This window comes from Stegastes partitus, unplaced genomic scaffold (genome assembly GCF_000690725.1).
Source record: "Stegastes partitus isolate 25-593 unplaced genomic scaffold, Stegastes_partitus-1.0.2 Scaffold1695, whole genome shotgun sequence".
NCBI classification, from domain to species: domain Eukaryota; kingdom Metazoa; phylum Chordata; class Actinopteri; family Pomacentridae; genus Stegastes; species Stegastes partitus.
In genome coordinates this window covers 22,819-41,005 of record NW_007579426.1, presented here as the reverse complement: position 1 = coordinate 41,005, position 18,187 = coordinate 22,819, and the positions used below count along the sequence as shown (strand labels likewise).

The 18,187-nt window shown below is 41.6% G+C and overlaps 1 protein-coding gene across 8 annotated transcripts in view; it reads right to left on the bottom strand.

Annotated features, from left to right (window-relative positions):
- Positions 1-658: 658 nt before the first annotated feature.
- map4k5 (mitogen-activated protein kinase kinase kinase kinase 5) overlaps positions 659-18,187 on the bottom strand; it is a 40,252-nt gene continuing 22,723 nt past the window's right edge. For 2 of the 8 annotated variants that reach the window (XM_008301645.1, XM_008301650.1), the window contains 18 exons: positions 17,221-17,265; positions 17,085-17,127; positions 16,051-16,261; positions 15,721-15,806; positions 15,261-15,302; positions 14,938-15,022; positions 14,766-14,845; positions 13,170-13,230; positions 12,620-12,622; positions 12,276-12,390; positions 11,938-11,996; positions 11,188-11,291; positions 9,410-9,587; positions 8,855-8,923; positions 8,665-8,757; positions 8,052-8,122; positions 5,362-5,417; positions 659-1,711 (listed from right to left, as the gene is read on the bottom strand). In XM_008301645.1, coding sequence (XP_008299867.1) covers positions 1,600-1,711; positions 5,362-5,417; positions 8,052-8,122; positions 8,665-8,757; positions 8,855-8,923; positions 9,410-9,587; positions 11,188-11,291; positions 11,938-11,996; positions 12,276-12,390; positions 12,620-12,622; positions 13,170-13,230; positions 14,766-14,845; positions 14,938-15,022; positions 15,261-15,302; positions 15,721-15,806; positions 16,051-16,261; positions 17,085-17,127; positions 17,221-17,265 — 1,513 coding nt within the window. In that variant the 3' untranslated portion in view covers positions 659-1,599. The remainder of the gene's footprint in view (positions 1,712-5,361; positions 5,418-8,051; positions 8,123-8,664; positions 8,758-8,854; positions 8,924-9,409; positions 9,588-11,187; positions 11,292-11,937; positions 11,997-12,275; positions 12,391-12,619; positions 12,623-13,169; positions 13,231-14,765; positions 14,846-14,937; positions 15,023-15,260; positions 15,303-15,720; positions 15,807-16,050; positions 16,262-17,084; positions 17,128-17,220; positions 17,266-18,187) is intronic. The other 6 variants (XM_008301648.1, XM_008301652.1, XM_008301649.1 and 3 more) reach the window with 4 other exon arrangements.

Genomic DNA, 18,187 nt, shown 5'->3' with positions numbered 1-18,187 from the left:
TATTGTGTTTTAAGTGCAGACCAGTTGAAAAAATAAGCAAACCCTCAACTGGATTACTGAAGCAGCTTGTTGAAATCATGTTAAAGTGCTTTATCTTGTAACAAAAGCACCAGAAAAGATGCCATGAAGACATCGTCACAGGAGTTTTCATCATCTGTTTTTTAAAACTGGCTGAAGGCTTCCTGCTCTTACTTTGAAGGCAGCGTCCCCTGACCTGCAGCTCCCTCCACTGACAACAACTTGACAACATTTCTGCCTTTTCCACTCTGGTCCCCATAGGAACAGCTGACTCCACCTCCAGCTCTGAAAAAAGGGAAAGCAGGACTCCTGAAGACATTCACATGTGGGATGATGTTTATAAATGAACAACCAGGTAAACTACGGTCTGCTTCGGTCAGCAAAGAAAAATAAATAACCCTCCTCAGGTGATTTTCATATCTGAAGATTTTTATGATTCCAGGACTGATTTCTTACACGTTCGACTCGGAGCTGCAAACAAGAAAGTCGCACTGAGACCAATTAGTGGCGGTTAGTCAAGTCAGAGGAAAGGCAGACTAAAGAGGGAAATAATGGAAACTAATACTCACTCGTCTTCCACTTCGGTCTTCCCACAGGAGCCTCTTCGTCGGTCTCGCAAGAAAACAAACGGTTGGCGTCATCATGTTAACAGCTTTTTTTTTATTACAAAAAAAACAGTATACATTAAACATTTAGCGAAGGGATTGCAGAGATGTTAATAAAACCTAGCATTGTCCCTCATTTTGTCATTTTATTTTAAATAAAAAAAAAAATGTACAAAAGTGCTTACATGGTGCAAATAATGAGAAGTAAAAGGTCTATAAAAGAGGAGGGTAAAGAAAAAAAAAAAAAAACATGTACATTATATCCAAGGTCTAAAAATGCAGCAGAGCAGGAGATGCGACTATATTACACAGCTGTAAAAAATAACCCAAAGCTGCTCGGGATCGGTTCACTAGGTAGTTAATCCTCACGCAGCCCCGTCGCTGCCTGTAACTCTTTACTGACGATGAGGTTAATAAATATTGCTTAAATAACCCACAGGGCTCATGGGTTTTGTTCTGTTTAAAACTGATCTATTAGTCTCCACTACAGAGCTTGTAAAATCTCTAACGTTTGCCACCGGCAGTGATTATGAGTGACGGACAATAACACGATAAATCTCCCGTTGGTTCCTAATACAATCACAACTCTTGTGGATTTTTAATGGCACTTTTTTTTGTCGATAATACCTCTAGATAACTTGCTTGTAACTCAGTCCACGGTATAGAAAAGTGAGAAAAATTGCTAAGTAACGACGTTCACGTGAGGCTTTTTTTTCCCGCCCGCTGCTCGTAACGGTTTCCTGGCTGTTCGGGCGGCGCCACGGTGAACGTCTCGCTGCTGGTGTAAGGCTACTCATGAATCCACGCTGAAGAGGCTCCTCCCTTTACTGACCTGCGCATCCTGGGATCAGTAACAAACGCTCCCAATAACAACTGCTCTCCCAAAGAGGTCAAAGTCTGGAAAAGGTTTTTTTATTTTCTCCCAAAACTGAGGCGGCGTCTCCTCCGGAGAACGGTCCAGTTTCCAGGCTCAGGATCAGTAACTGTTCTCGTGACCTGCTAGGATGTAGAGGTTGCTCAGGGCCGTGGGGTTGTCGGTCGGTCGGCTCTCCAAAACCACCACCCTGCAGAAAGAAGAAATACCGGAGCTGCAGTTAGAATAGAAAGCAGCCCCTCTCTGGTTCATTAAACCTCCAAAAACTCATCTCTCTGTATCAAAGTTTCACAGTTTTTCCCACAAAAATATTCTTTTCCTGCTTTAAAATCCTCCTGGAGCACAACAGCTCACCAACAACGTCAAACTACTCCACAGCACACAATGACAAGTTGTACTACTGGAGGAATTCAGCCCAAATGTTTGAACCAGTTCTGAAGATGAATAATGCTGCAGAAAGCTCAAACCTACAAGCTGACAGGATTGTTTTTTTTTTTTTTTGTAGGTTTGTTACATATAAAAACAAGGAAGTCTCCGTCTGTGTTTTCCATACTACTGTCAGTCAGTGCTCAACTGCTTATTTCACTCACAATGTGTCTTCCAGCATAAAAAAAAAAACACCATGAGAACATACTAACAAGGTGAAAACTTGGATAAAGCTCCCTCAATATTCATATTTAAAAATGATTGTTTTTTTTTTTAAAGTTATTGTTTTGGCCTTTGTGCCTTTATTAGACAGTGCAGTGGGAGAGAGACAGCGCAGTGGGGGAGAAGAATGGGGGGAGAACGTGTCGGAAAGTTTCAAACTCATGACCTCCACATCAGGACTACAGCCCTGTACATGGGACATGGCTCAAGTCGGTGAGCTACAGCGGCGCCCCTTAAAAATGAATTTTAATAAACTTGAATTGCTGTAAATTTAAAAAGGCTACTTCCCCAAACAAAAGACACAAAGCAGGACAGAAGAGTAAATCATGTCTGTTTTAACTCAGCAGGAATATTAAATTAGAAAAGCTGATCTACAGTTAAAAGGTTAATATTTGAATACCTGAGAGCTTTGCTGCATCATATTCTGTTACATTTTGACCTGGTGCTTGAATTTTGTGTTTTCCTTTGCATTAAAAAAAAGAGACGTTTGCAGCAGAAATAATGAGCAAAAGGCATAAATTGGTGCATAAACATTTATCAGAAAGCAGGAATTCAAGTTTTTGATGCTTAAGCTCTGCTGCCAGAGGATTAATGTGTCCCAGTATCCTACACCCAGGTCTTTTACAAGCTCCCACCTTCCAGTCACCTCATTCAGGTTTCATGTGAATCATCGTTCCTCCACCATCAGCATTCAGACCCTGCAAGTGTCTACTGATCTCCCGTCATCCCTAACCTACGCTCATTAGAGATCAGTCACATCAGTGGCGTCTAATTGGCAAAGACTTTCTCTGCTGTTCATCTTAATACACATTCTTTTGCAATCTTTTTTGTTTATTTTTTTATCTGCCCTTATAATAATAAAATGTTGTTAGTTACTGATCTTAAGGTGCAGATGTGCAGTTTTTGACACTTCAGGCAAAACCAGTTTCCTTAGTGATTTCCTTGTCTATTAGAAAGTAAAACATGTCTCATAATGATGAATATTGAACAGCAACAATACCATTTGATCAGTTTTAGATGGTTGAATCCATTCTTCTACATTTATGGTCGTGACTGTTCTGAGCTTGAGGCAGTGTGGTTTGAAAATCAAACTCCTGTGAACAGTTTGTGCTTTTTTTTCCAGGCGTTGTTTTACTGCATCTTTGAAAAATGAATAAAACCTGTGGGTGGCTGGAAAAGTGACAAATGACCTAAATACATATTGTGTGCTTTGAATAATGTGAATCATACATGTCATATAATTATGATGTTTTATAAATATGATCAGCTGACAAGATAATATGAGGCTAGCTGATAAACTTCTGTCAGCAGCAACTAGTAGAAAAGCGTAACTTATTGATAGGAAACTTAGTAATAATTGATCCGCGCTGACAGCTAATGACAAGACCGCGGCATCATGTTGATGGTATCAGTCTGCAGATATCATTGTACTGACAGAGTCGTGCATGTTAAATGTCACATTAGGCGACAGTCAGATCAGGACGGCGGTGGAAGCATCTTCTGATGCCACCCGTCTCGTGTTGGTGACAGCCGAGCAGGGAAGCTACAGTCTATACTGTCCGTTCCATCAGATGAAATTACAGAGGCATGGAGAGACACTCAAACCAGGCTGGCAGTGCCCAGGCGGCGGTGAATAAAACATGGGGGGCTGGGCAGCAGAGAGAGGCTTGCTCCGGTGCCACCGGCAGGGCGGCTCGATCCGGAGTCCGAGTGGCATCGCTGGGCGAGCCTCCGTCACTGAGCATGCTCAGTCTGAGTGTGTGTGAGTTAAATCACGTCCTGCTTTGTCTGCAGCTGAGAGCAACCGGCAGCACATCAGCAGTGAAGCTACTTTGTCATAGAATAACTGTATGTTTGTGAATGAGCAAATAGAAAGCGTCGTTTCTTTTACATTTAACGTTGGCATACCTCTTATGTCATCAATCAGTTATTCAACAATAATGTGGAGGTAAAAGTAAATTAACTCTGAATCCATCCAAAGAGTCACATCTAAAGTTGAAATCATGATATTTAATTGAAATCACTTGATTCTATAAGATTAACTTTTAAAGTGCAAAAATAAATAACTTCAATGAAACTAATTCTGTGAAAAACAAAGAATTCATGGCATGATTGAGAAGGCAACAATGACTCAGTTTCAGGCTGAACTGATGTGTTTACACAGCGGATGGAGATAAGTATGGAAACAAATTTTAAAAAGCAGTTGTAGTAAATTGTGTATATTGATATCGATCGTAGCATCATTTCTTTCCAGTATTGTTAATCCACTTACAGGGATCTGGATAAATGTGGACATGTTGATTACAGACATTTTTGTACAGAACTTTTTTCTCCAGATATATGCATTTTGGTGGTGTTATACTGCAGATAAGACATTTTTGAGTTCTCTCTAATCCAAGCCATGGTTGTGCTGCTTCTATAGAGATGCAGGACAAAAAAAAAGCCACATAAAATGCCCACAAACTGTGCAAAGGGTTAATCAACTTGCCTGTAAATAATAATTAAAGAAACAAAAATAAAAATATTTGCTGATTTCTTCATCTTGTGTAACTAACTTCAAATTTAGGACTGTTGGTCAGTAAATTAACAAAATACTTTTTTAATTAAAATGGTAATTTTATAGGGAAAACTCACCAAAATAAAAGGACTGATGACACAGCAAAAATACTTGTTAATGACAATCATTTCAAATGTGCTGATTGCACTGGTTTGTGACTGTGAGGCATCACAGATAACACATTCAGCTTGACTATCATTTCACTGCCACCAAACCCACCGAGGCAGCAGGTATGAAGCAAAAACAGTGAGGGTGTATTTCAGGATAACGTCTGGGGTGCACTTAGGGACAGCAGTTGCTCCGAGCCATTAACATGAAAATAAAGTGAGGAGAGAAAAACATGGCCGCATGCAGAGGCAGAAGGACCAGCACAGCGAGAGATGAGGGTTGTGGGCTCGAAACACAGGTGGTGAGCAGCTTGTTTGGTGGTTTCCAGGTAATAGGGAAAACACAGAGGCCTGAGGGAGGACGGCTATAATCAAGAGGGTTCGTGGAGTTCAGGGGGAGAATAAAGTGGTAGTGGTGGTGAAAAGGCCGACTGATAAGGAGAAGCAGCTGGTAGTGGTGAGCGAATTAGCTTTGTTATGCACTTCGTTGTTTACCCTCCGCTCGCTCATGTGCACTGACGCAGCTGAGATGTAAAAAATCTCTGAACCAACCTGTCGGATCCGAGGAGGCGGAAGACTCTGCTCGGATCGGAAATCTCCTGGGTCACCTGGAAATGAAAGAACACAAGAGCTTTGAAGTGACAGCAGCTTCTCTGTGCATCTGAAGCAGCTTTGAAGGCACGTTGTAATGCAAGAAAGATGATGCATGAAGTCACAGGTGTGTTTCTAGTCATCCTGTACGTTGTGTTACATGACAACTTCCTGCACATCAGAGACTTCTACACTCACAATGAACAGACTGATCAACTTTACTCCACAGATGACTAAACAAGATGAAAATAAGAAGTTCAGTTTTCTTAATATAACAGCAATCGAAGGCAAGACAACAGTTGTAGCCACTTACTTACAAACTTACACTCCAATAAAACATCCTCACTTTAGTTTACAGTCAATTTTTAGTCAACAGCCATTTGAAACCCTGCCTTCAAGCATCTGACCTTTCAGGTATTCATCTAGTTGCCTGATTGGTCTTCACTGAAAAGAATAATCAGGCATCAGAACCATAAAAAAACAACCGATATCTTCAGAAATTCAGACAATTCAGGATGGAAGTTGGGCTTAATTCAAGCAGTTTCCTGCACAAATGTGATGATGAGGAGTTAAATGAAACTTTTGCAGTTACAAAAGTATTCAATCAGCCGATTAAACTTATAATAGTGACACAAAACATCATTAGCATAGCTTTAGCTCATGTGTAATGTCAGTTGATCCATTTCTGAGTGAGCACGTTCCTCTGCTGTGTTGTATTTTTGGTGGCAGATCAACATGGATTCTCTCTTCAACAACATGCCGTCTGTATGTTTTTAATAAGCCATCGGTGAATGAGCGCTGTCTCTTGGGACTTTGTGTTGCTGTGTACCTGGACTTGCAGCAGCTTACCTGCTCTAGTCACAAGATGTAGCCTGACACTTCGCAGTGTAAAAGACAAGGGCCCCTTCAAAACACTCGCGTGTTGACATGTCATGAAAACTTGTTGACAGATGCGAGATAGTCGGCGGGTGACACCTGCTAGGTGTAAGTCCTTGGCCCCGGGAGAGATCTGATCTGTTTAAGTCTAAGCGATAACAAGGTCTCGGGTGTTCAAAGGAGCACCCACCGAGCCGAGCACGGATCACCAGGCTCGCCCCCCTTGAATGCCTTCGCTTTTGAGGGGAATCATAACGAGACAAAGGCTGAATTATTTAGTGCTGCTCCCTGTCGTGTGACGGGTTTCGTTTATGATTGAGCATGAATTTTGCATGGCCGCTGACATTTCAAAAATCCTTGCTATGGTCGAACTGTCAAGCTGGGCCGGGCGCAGACTCGGCGAACAGACCTTCTGTTTCATCCGAGTGATGCGGGGCCACGTCTGACACGGCCGGCTTTCAAAAGGGTGGCCCCTATCGCCGTATCACTTTTCATTAAAACAGAATGCTTCACCTCCCTGCGATCTCTTGAACTTTTATTGTGCCGCTGAGCGCAACTCGTGATCGGGTTAACATGGAATCCCTCCGTGAAAGGTGGACGAATTCATTGCTTCGGCCCGACACAAAGACACTTTGTCGGGCCCAACCTGAGGGATAATCTCCTGGGATCACCTGAAGCATGTATCCACAAATATAAACGGACAAGACTTAGGGTCTTTGTTGATCAGAGACAGAGGTGTTTGTTCATGTGTATGGCCACCAGGCCTGCATTCAGGGAGGTGACATGAACTGCATGCAGTTTCCACTCGAGCGGTTACTAAAGACCCATGTAAAGTGACGCTGAAATTGATGCTAATCATCAAAACAATCGAAAGGGAAGATGATTAATGTAGGTGTTTTTATTCTAGTGTCATCTACTTAAAAGGACTGAAAAGTTCTTTGGATTAGAGCTGCATGATTATGGCCAAAATGATCACCACAGGTATTTTTGAACATATTATTCATCACGATTATTCACTGATTTTATGGACAAAATGTTTTTGCGTAGCACTGCTTTGACTTCCATGTTGGGCTACATTCCTGCTAACGTACACATTTTTGCATCACAATAAGACTTAAAGGAGTCGTCACCTGAATTCAGTGCATCTCATACAGGCTGAACATAAACAAAAATTGGACACAAAACGCTGCACTTCTGCTTATCGAAAGGTACTATAATTTACCAATGTTCCCTAAACGCCTCACATGCGCAGAGATGCTTCTAGTCACCTTTTAGTTACTGCAGTGCAGCCAGAGCAAAAATGTTTTTGGAAAGAATGAAATAATTCCATCTAATGTCAGATTTAACAAGTGATTTGATCTGCATTTACTGTTTTCTATGAGCAGAGCAACATCGGTCTCACAGTTCATCATGTTCACTTAATTGTCAAAAGTTAAAATCGTGATGATATTCAATTGACTGTGCTCTGTCCTACAATAAACTGGCGCAGTATCTAAAAAGACGACGCATGAATCTGCATTTAAACTCACACTTACAACCAGTGTGGCTACATGTGTGCAATTCATTCATGTAAATATTCTTCATTTCATATTCTTGTGTTCTGTTTTTCTGATTTATATTGTATATATTGTGTACATGCCTCGCCTCGTTTACTTGCTTTTTTTAACTGTTATTTTACTGCTGTAACATTGCAAATTTCCCCTTGTGGGACTAATAAGGATATTCTATTTTATACCAAGATTTCACCCTGTTTTAGTGCCTACGTTATACTTTACCTCATTGGACTTGAAGCTCTTTCCCTGCATGCCGTGTTTCCAGAAGGCCAGGACACTATCCTGAAGGCACACTGTTACAGCACAGAGAAAAATGTGGGTTAGAGCACAAGGAAATCATACATTACTCACTGTAGCCAACAAAACACGATCCACTTGATTAATATACAACGTGTGAGCACTACACAACTCAGTCTGAGTTTAAAAAATGTATTCTAAATATGAACTATTGCTGGAAATGTAACATTTGTCAGCTTATAGTTGTATAGGTTATATTTTAAAGTCAGGGATTTCTGGTTTTACACTGAGATGAACCAGGTACCAGATGACGGGATCCAGAAATCCCACTGTTGAATACTGTTTGGCTTTATTAGAAGTTTAGTGCATTCACTGAACCAAAACATCACTCCACATCTCAACTGAAAGCATGTGCGGCAGTGGTAAAGAATTCAAAGCTCCAGTGGCATCATCTTATGTCTTTAATAGTCTAATAATAGTAGCATTGCAGCAGCGCAGCATTCCAGCAACATTTAAGGGACGGTGGGGGGGCAGCATGATCCACTATAAACCAACTTCTTTACATACACAGAGGTGGAAGACGTGTCTGAAAACTTACCAACAGATCCGATGCAGAAGTCAAAGCTGAGCTCGGAGGCCAGCTTCTTGTTGGACTTCAGTCTGCCCTGGAGATTAACGATCTTCAGATTTTCTGAGGAGATGACGTGATTTATAAATTGTTAGACAGTGCAGGGTGCATGAAATTATTTTTCTTTGAACTACATGAAACGCTAACGGAGACTACTTACGGTCCAAGCACACCAACACTGTGTCTCTCTCCAGCTGGGTGACGTGGATTGCATCCACCTGCTGATTATCTGTGGGGAGGAAAGATGCAACTTCTTCTTTAATACCCTGCAATCTACCACTTATTTATATAAGACAGTGATGTTTTTCTTTCCTCAAAGGTCAAATCTACTCTTTGATAATGCTTCTATACTGCGAGTCCATACATTCACCCATTTTCTACACACCACTTTGTCCTATGAAGGGTGGATATAATATGAACGGCTGTTCAAACTCCAAAAAGCCACAAGGAAGCTCAAAAGGATGCAAACTTTGGCTACATGGCACTCTGGTCCACTAAGACCATCATCAATAGAGGAACTCTCTTTTGCCCTGCTTTATGGTGTAACTGTTGATGTTTTAGTAGGTTGGAGGTGTTTCTCCTCAATACATTTTTCAGCAATTTTGGTCTATTTATTTTCACTTATTCAAAGGTCTAGTGGTCCATCCTTCATACAAAACAACAGTGTGTCTTTGGATTGTTCCCATCTTGATAACAGAGGACGTATTTGACTTACTGGTCCCCATCTCTGTGAACCAGGAGGAGCAGGAGTTGAGGTTGATGGTCTCGAAGCGGACCACCTGTCCTGGCTCTGTGCCCTGGCTGATGGCGACGCACACCAGAGGATACTCCTGCTCCGGGACCACCAGCATCTCAAACACCTTCAGCGGGCTGGGGAGAGGGAAGTCAAAGTGCTGCAGAAGGAAAAAAGGAGAGACAATATGAGGGTTAGCGTCAATCATGTTCTGATGTTTACATACGTTTCCACCTAAAGTGCCTAAAACTTTAAGTCCCTTTTCTAAGGAACACATTCAGCTGTTGGTTGTCTGCATTTCCACCCAGGTCTAAAGATTCTTGGATATTAAGCAAATTGGTCCACTGACATATGAAAAGTGACGGCTGTTTTCTACACGTCATTTTGTGTGCGACTTGTATACAAACACCAAAACAAACTAGAAGGTGGGGGTAATACAGAAGACTAGGGATGTCTTGATCATTTGTTTCCCCTCAGAGCTGATAGGAGTTATGCAATATTTAGTATCTGCCAACACCCAACACTATTTTCCTTGATAATACACACTTCAAGTATTGTGCATTGGTCATAGTACCTCGTTAAGCTTCCAGGTGGAGCCTTTTCCTGTTTAATAATGTAGCATCCAGAGGAGGCTAGCATTGTGGGGGTTCAGTCAGTAAAGGGGCACCATGACAAAGGTTTCTGTGACGCCTAATCACGTGCAGCCAGCGCACCCGTGTTAAATCTAGCTGGGATTAACTACGAAAGCATTTCTATATCTCAGTGGCATTTGTAACAGCCACATATGCGGCCCATATTGTGTGTCCATGGTTTAAAATAGTAATTTCAGCACACAACAAATGCTTAGTGTGTACAAATTGGATTATAAATCAAACACTGATTAATAATGCTACATTTATTAGGGAACCTACTCAAACTTACAACATCTGTGGCACAATGGGTGTAAACAACGGATCTTAGGTTTGTGCTGATCGGTTAAATACTGCCTTGAATGGCCTGGATCTTAATCGGAACATTCCTACCAAAGGTTATGATGAACCCATGTAAAGTGAGGAGCAGGCAACACTGCAGCAACAGCAGGCATGGAGGAGATCCACGGCTCCTGCTGACTGTGATTTAGTGCTTTGCAAATTAGATCACTGAATCAATGCTGGAAAAGATACAAGCAGCAAAGTGGATTCAAAACACCTACAAAGCTAAACCGAAAGGAAGCAAGTGGACTTTATGAGCTATTGCAGAGATGGACCATGAAGTGACTGTGATGAAATGGATGAAATCGAAGGCCGAGTCTATTTGATTAATCAGAAACGTTTGGTGCTGCCACCTGCAACCCTAAAGTGCCTGAACTTTTGGAAAGTAGAACCCCCTGAATAGCAGTAAATATTTTCCACAAAATGTATTTTAGGCAGAGGTCAATGCAGTGGAAACACTCTGAGATCCTCCAAAGGTCTCTAGTTCCTGCGGAAAGTTTTTTCGGTGGAAACGCAGCTTTAGAATTAGTCTTGAATTCTAAAGCTAGAGACGATTTGCTGCAAGTGCAAGGGCATACATCACTTCAGTAGAGTTATGCTTGTAAAAATTCCCAGGGAACTTGTACAACTTCTGTTAAGGAGCAAAAAAGTGACAGGCATTTTTTAAATTCCACTGCATGCATACTTCTGGAGGAAAAAACATAGTACAATCTTGCAGTTAAACCAACCAGTCTTGCTCAATAAATTGGTGAGGTTTCAGTAGCATTTGAAATAAAATAACCAACTGACCTTGATGAGCATAAACCTCTGCATGGGCTCATACCACTGCAACAGGACAATCCCAGACTGAAGCGCCCCACACAGGTACTTGTGGCCTGTGTACGGATTTCGCACTGTGAAGAAGATCAGAACAGAGTGTCCATATGAGCTGACAGACCGAGCTATGTAGATCCTCTATAACAGAGCATCTGATCAAAACAGGGGTTCAAAATAATGGTGCAGCAGAAGCCCTGGAGGTGGTTGAAGCACACAAATGTTGCATGCAGACTTAGACCCATCTAAACACATGTATGCCAACAACGCAAGAGAACACAACAGCCCAAACACCATATTATTATTTGATAGTAATTTAAGTAGCAGAATACATCAAAGTAATCTCCATGTATTAACTGTAGTCCTGAGTAAACAGACAGCAAATAAGCAGTCAGTTTTTAAAGAAAAACAATCTTTGCTAACAATCATTGCAAAAATATTTCTAGTCTTTGTGAAACTTTATTTGATTTCTGCAAAATTCATAAGCTCACATCTCCTGGGTAACACCAGCTTGGGAACCACTGGTTTAAAATATTTAAAAAATCTAATTAATCACCAACCTCACTGGCATTCATACACACAAACAGTAAAAAGGGATAATAGCGAAAAAAAAAAAAATGAGAGCGTGACTAAGTGGAGAAGTTTCTTCTTGTGTATTGACACAACTAATTGTGTTGAAAGTAAAGGTAAATAAACCAGAGTGGTTAGGAGGCAAAGGCCACTCACCAATGCAGCACTTGTGACAGCCCTTTGTGTCGGGGATCTTAGTTGTCAAGGCAAATCTCCTGAGGAGAAAAACAGTGAAGTTGTTGTGACCACAGTCTTAAAAGAGCTGATGACGTCTAGAATCAGGGAAGTTGGCCAGCGGTTCTTCTTTTTTCTGTACCACCGCAGCCGTTTGTCACGATGGTAGACAGTGTAGAACAACAACAAAGCGACTGCACAGCGTGAGCGTAGCAACGTGCTCACCGATACAAAAAGCAGAGGTGTGGCCGTATTACACAAGTGACATGAATGTAAATAAGACGAACTTCAGATCCAAATTCCAGGTCTGTTGATCTCACCTGGGCAAAATTTTATCTGGGAAGCGATGAGTCTGGAACTGAGCAGCCAGGCCGGGCTTCTTGAGCTGTTCAAACAGCCCGATGAGATTGTGTGAATACAGCTGGAAGCTTCTCCCTGCAGCAGAAAACATCATATTCAACCATCAGCTCCATGAGTATAAACTGTAAGGAGTGTAGTAGTAATCTAAACTAAGAGCTAACATACGACAAAAAGTGAGTAAACTTTTGACTTTGAACAAGATTGCAACAATCCTGGAGCCCGTGGGGCAGTTTTCACATGTAGAAAGGTTAGATGTGAACAGGGGTAAAAACAGAAGTGTGATGATGATGTGAAGCATGATTACCTTCTGATGAAGCCAGTTAGTAGAATATCAAATCAAGCCAGGCGAGAGGAGGATGGACAGTGTCCAAGGGAAGAGGAGAAGAGAACAGAGGTTAAGTATACCAAGGGGCAAACTGCTGAAGGTAAAACCGAAAGTAGACCTTACGCTTTGTAATCCCATCCTCAACTGTTTAACCCAGAAAAGGATCGACTCTTAGGCCAAATGAAGACAGTTTGGTTTCAGATGATGGGCGATTTGAGTTTCTGTTCTATACATGAAACAACCCACACTTGCTTGTGCTGCTAGAGTGCACTGCAACCTACAAAGATCAACACATCTAAGTGTTTCTTCAGCAGTAAAGTCACATATATCACTTGTGAGTCACTGTGCTTCAAGGACAAAGCTCTTACAGAGGCCCTCCGATGGCAAACAAAAGAAATAGTTATTTTAGTGCTGCAGATATGGAGTGACTGTGTTGCCTTCAGGGGCAGACAGATAACACAGGACAAGGAAGCAGCAGGTTATGACAGTGGCCAGTGAAGCAGGAGGTTGAGATAAGTTTATCACTTACCCGATAGAGACATCAGGTTGTTGTTGATAACGTACAGCCACGTGCACTTCCTTGGGAAAAGCTAGAATTAAACACAAACGATACAATCACCTTGTTGTCAATTATTAGTTTAGAAAGAAGGGAGAATAAAGAATTGAAAGTACATTAAATTGCCAATGAACACTTGCTGAACTCCTCAGATTTAGGTGGGCAAATAGAGTGTACACAAAAGATGGATGTAGGCAGCATAATGTAACCCAGTAGTTTGTAGACTACCATTGTTAAACCTCCAGTTCACCATCTTGGTCTTTCAAAAATGTATGTGACAAGCAAGCATTTGGTCTGTAAAACACAAAGACATTGCACATGTCCATACAGTAGCGACCTTTTAATGATAAGGTATACATGCCTGAAACATACATTTACTGTGTATTTTACTCTAAATGGGACTACAGTTCACTAAATTAACATTACGCTGTATTGAGGGAGACTTTAAAGTAGCAATTGAGACCATAAACGCACAAGGAAAATGATCACTGCGGTAACAGATCAAGTGAGAAGTATGGTCATTTTCTCAATAAAGTCTATACAGTCAGACTCATTTTTGCGTTTCCCCCTGCTGGCCATTACAAAGAATGCAGGTTTAAGTGACTTCTGCATGAGCTTCACTGGTCAGACCTGGAGGCTACATCCATCTTTTATACACAGTCTATGGATCTGCACAGCTGGCCTGCCAAGCTTGACTTAACTGTTCATCGCATTTGAGTTCTTATATCCAGCAATTCAATCATGATTATCCACCAAACACAGCAGTTATTCCATTTCAGCCAGCAAAAGTGACCACTGTTAATAGAAAATTCAGGTAAATTTTGTCTAATTCTGCCTGAAATTAGGACTCTATTTCAACCCCACATGTGCTGATAGAAGAATGTAAACCTTGAGAGGAAACAGTAATTAGGGAGGGTGTGGTTTTCCTTGTGGCTACACTGAACGCATAACGTATGCTAACGTGTATGTTCATGGAGCAGCTGCTGCAACACTCCACTAAAATCAATTAAAAAGTGGCTAAAGTGTGCACAAGAGCAGTGCGTAGGTGGTGCGTAGGTGTTGCAAATGTAAAAGTAGATCACTCATCAATTTCATATCCTTTATGCAATTTGTACCAGGCCCCAGAAATGGTTCATAAAGTGTCAGTATTTATTAAATATTGACCTACTGCTGTAAGGAAAAGAACACTTCATATCAATAAGCGTATTGATCATCCTGCTGGCATTTATTTGGCCTCTGTCTAGTTTAGTCTGTAGATGTGAACGTACTTAAACTTGGTGAAACAAGTTTTATAGTGCTGTGCTGTTTTCTAAACTCGAGATACAACAACGTCAAAATGGACGCTCACGTACATGCGCAGCAGGTTTAGCCACAAACAAAGTTAGTGCATTCTGTAGCGCATTCACTCCACCAACAGTCTGCATACGTTACGTGTTTAATGTTGCCAAAGCTAAAAGTAGAGTCACAGTTGTATACACAGCTTCAGCAGAAGAAGCATGAAGTTATTCTGCTCTATTTCAACAAATTCTGCTGGTGATAACTGTAATGTGACTTAGCTTCAGCTGTTACCTGCTCCATTGTGGCTTCATGCAGCTCATTAAGATTCAGCGTATAGATGCCATCCTCCGTCCCAAAGATTAAGTACTGATCTAGAAAGAAGGAAAAAAAGCAAAAGAAAATTAGGTATTGGCTTTAATAAAACACATTAATTCTGCATATTTGTTCACTGTACTGCATGTACCTTTGGTGTCCGGGTGAATCCATGATGTGGCACAGTTGATCTTCAATGGACAGCCATCAAACACTTTAGAGAAACAGGCTCCCATCTGCAATGAAAAGCAGCGCAGATCAAAACAGGCAGCCTCTGGCTCAGCAAAGCGCTGAAATGTCAGCCAGGGTTTAATGAGCTGGAGCTGAGCTCAACCACAAAGCAGAAAGCTCTGCGGACCCCAAATATCTACAGAATGCACAGCAGCAGCAGCTCAGACGAGAGTTTAATAACAGTGTCCATGAAACCAGGCCAGCAGGGAAGACAGCTAGGGACAATGTAGATGATTCACTCACCAGTACTTTAGGAGTGGGTGGCAGGCCGTTGATAGCTGGTTTCTAAAGAGGAGCGGAGGAAACAAAAACCATAAGATACCGAAGATGCAGACGACTCAGACAAAGCAACAATAATTATTTTAAATTTAGCTACCTAATTTCGCTCCAGTCTCAACAATGAGCCAAACAACAAACAATACCGGCTGTTTTTTTGTGTGCATGTCCCGTCAAACTCAATTAAATGTTCAACACGGGTGCATGCCAGATCTCCATCTCTAGCTGTCAGCACTTGGACATGATGAAGGGGAAAAACATCATATTTGAGGTTTTGGAGCGAGGTCAGCCAGCTCGTTGGAGACACGGCACGGATCAAATATAGGCTCCACGACCACATACGAAATTTTTACTCCGAAACCAAATGAAACGAAAGAAGAGAGGCGTGGCTATGATGGAATACGATGTGCAATGTCTTTAAACTCACAGGGAATTCCTTCTTCTCTTTCCGGTGCTGCCGGTTGGGTGGTGGCTTGGGACTGCCTCCATTCACGCTTCCATCTGAATCATTATCTGTCATGAAAGAGCAGCGTTTCAAATTAAATCTACAGCAGAAGTTTCAATCATACGGTCAAACCGGAAGAATGTAAATCCAAAGATCAGTCACGTCTACAACAAGCTTCCTTACCTTTACATTCAGGTTTAATGAGAGCTTGTAAAAATGAATGAAGCGCTCGTTTAGAGACACAGAAGACATTTACTGAAAGGCAAGTGAAGAGGGCACCGCACATAAATTCAGGTTACAAAAGAAGCTCACCAGGATCAGAGGCGTGAGACAAAAGGCCGGGGCTGCTGACGCTGGCTGAGAGGAAATCTGGAGATGAGTGCTCCCCCTTGTTGCCCTGCTCAGGTGTGCTCTGTCTGCGAGCCACCTGGCTTGGTCCGTTCTCCGAGTTGGGGAACCTCCGAACGGTCAGACACCTCTCATCGTTAAGGCCGATGTCCTCTGAGGAGCTGTTCAATCGTGGCTAAAAGGGAAACAAGAAAAACAGACAAGAAAAAGTATTTATTCAAAACACTGCAGGGAAAACATGGTTAACCCTCTGAACCCCAAAACCCACAAGTGGGCTTAAAAAGCATGTTATATTGGCCAAAATGACGCCATTTATCAAACCTAGAAACTACAAGAAGAGAGAATCGTCTGATTTTTAACTTTCTGATGGTCCTTCAGCTACTCATTTGTGACATGACTGTGGACTGACTGGGAAATTATCCAAACATAAGCTTAAAACTGTGATATTTCATTTAAATTATTTTATTTACACAAGTCTCTTTGCACCAGATTTAGTGTAAAAAAAAAAAAAACAACAACTAAAAACCATGAAGATTTTAGTGACTCAGCTGCAGCCAACAGACACCAGACTAAAATTCAGAGATTTTTCAGCTGAACTGCAGGCTGTGTTTACGCCGAGCAGATCGGAGACAAGTATGGAAATAAATCCAAGTAGTAAAATATCTTTAGTATGTGGAGCTGCTGTTTTTTCCAGTATTGATAACACCTGTGGGCACGTGAAAAATGTCCTGGATTGTTGATTTTGATTCAAAGTTTCATCCATTTTTGTAAAACAAATAAAGACAATCAAGTTCAGTTTTTGCTTCTAGCCACTGATTTCCTTGACGTGCAGGACTTTATATTACAGTACAAAATGAGCCTACAGTTGGTATAAATCTGACAGAAGGAAATAAAAACACATACAAACTGATGGGGTTCAGTAGGTTAATAAGGATACAAGCTATAACCAGGAAATAGTTTACCCAAAAAAAAAAAACATCTCTAATTTTAGGTCTTACCTTTGGGGGCAGAGGAGGAGGTACACATGGCTTCAGGGTCGACCTGAAATTATTTACAGAAAGATGTAAACTACAAAAGTGACTGGTTTATTATAATTTATTTATGACGTAATTCGAATTTATTGACGTAACCCACAGCTCTACTTCTTCAAAGGCATCTTCGAGATGGGCAATGTGTCCCCTGCAGGATGCAAACACAGTAATCAGTGGGGAAAGTGAGACTCATCAGGCCTCAGGAGGGATGTAATGGAGCAAATGTTGATGTGAAATCCCTCCTTGGAGTGAAAGGAGTATGGCTCTCTGGGGAACTGGGGGCGTATTTGTGCTATAACTGAGCTTTCTGTGTTAATACAAGACCTTAAATCACCTCTGAGGTCTGTCAACACTTACCATGTTTAATTTGGTGTTAGTTTAAAACACGGAGACCAAAATAAGATGTGAAAACGACGTTTAGAATTATGAGAAGTGTTGTGTCTTTACTCAGTAAGCCAAAAAACTAAAATTAAAGCAATGTGATGCAACTTTTTACTAAAGGTCTGGACATCTATCAGCGGCTCTCAAGTTGTAAAACAGCACTGTCGAGCCTTGTCTGTATTTTCTTCTCTCAGTTTGGATCTACAGCTATTATCACACCACACATGGCGAATGGATGGGACTTGACTTGGGAGGGAGATTCGAGAACCTCACTGCTAAAACAGGGTTGTGACAGAGCGAGGGGTGGGTAAGGGTGTAGGCGTAGGGTGCTACAGCACACACAGCGTTAGTGTTACCGTTGGAATAACTCATCCTCAACGCTTTTGAGAAGGCTCCTTCGAGGGACAAGACGAGAGAGAGACCGACAGCCGAAAGAGGACAGACAGAAGCGACAGGAGAAAAGAAAAAAAAAACAGTCAAAGCACATGGACAAGTGAGAAGGAGCCTAAAGGCCAGTGTGACATTTCAGACTGCAGATGAGGAAGAGTGAGTTCATGCACAGGTTAGATCCAGTGAGTAAGCAGGTTAATGTGAGAGACAGTGAGGAGCATCCCTCAGGAAATATTTACCCCCAGAGTATGAAAAAAAGAAAGGATATCAAACTACAAAACATGCCTGACTGCTCTTAG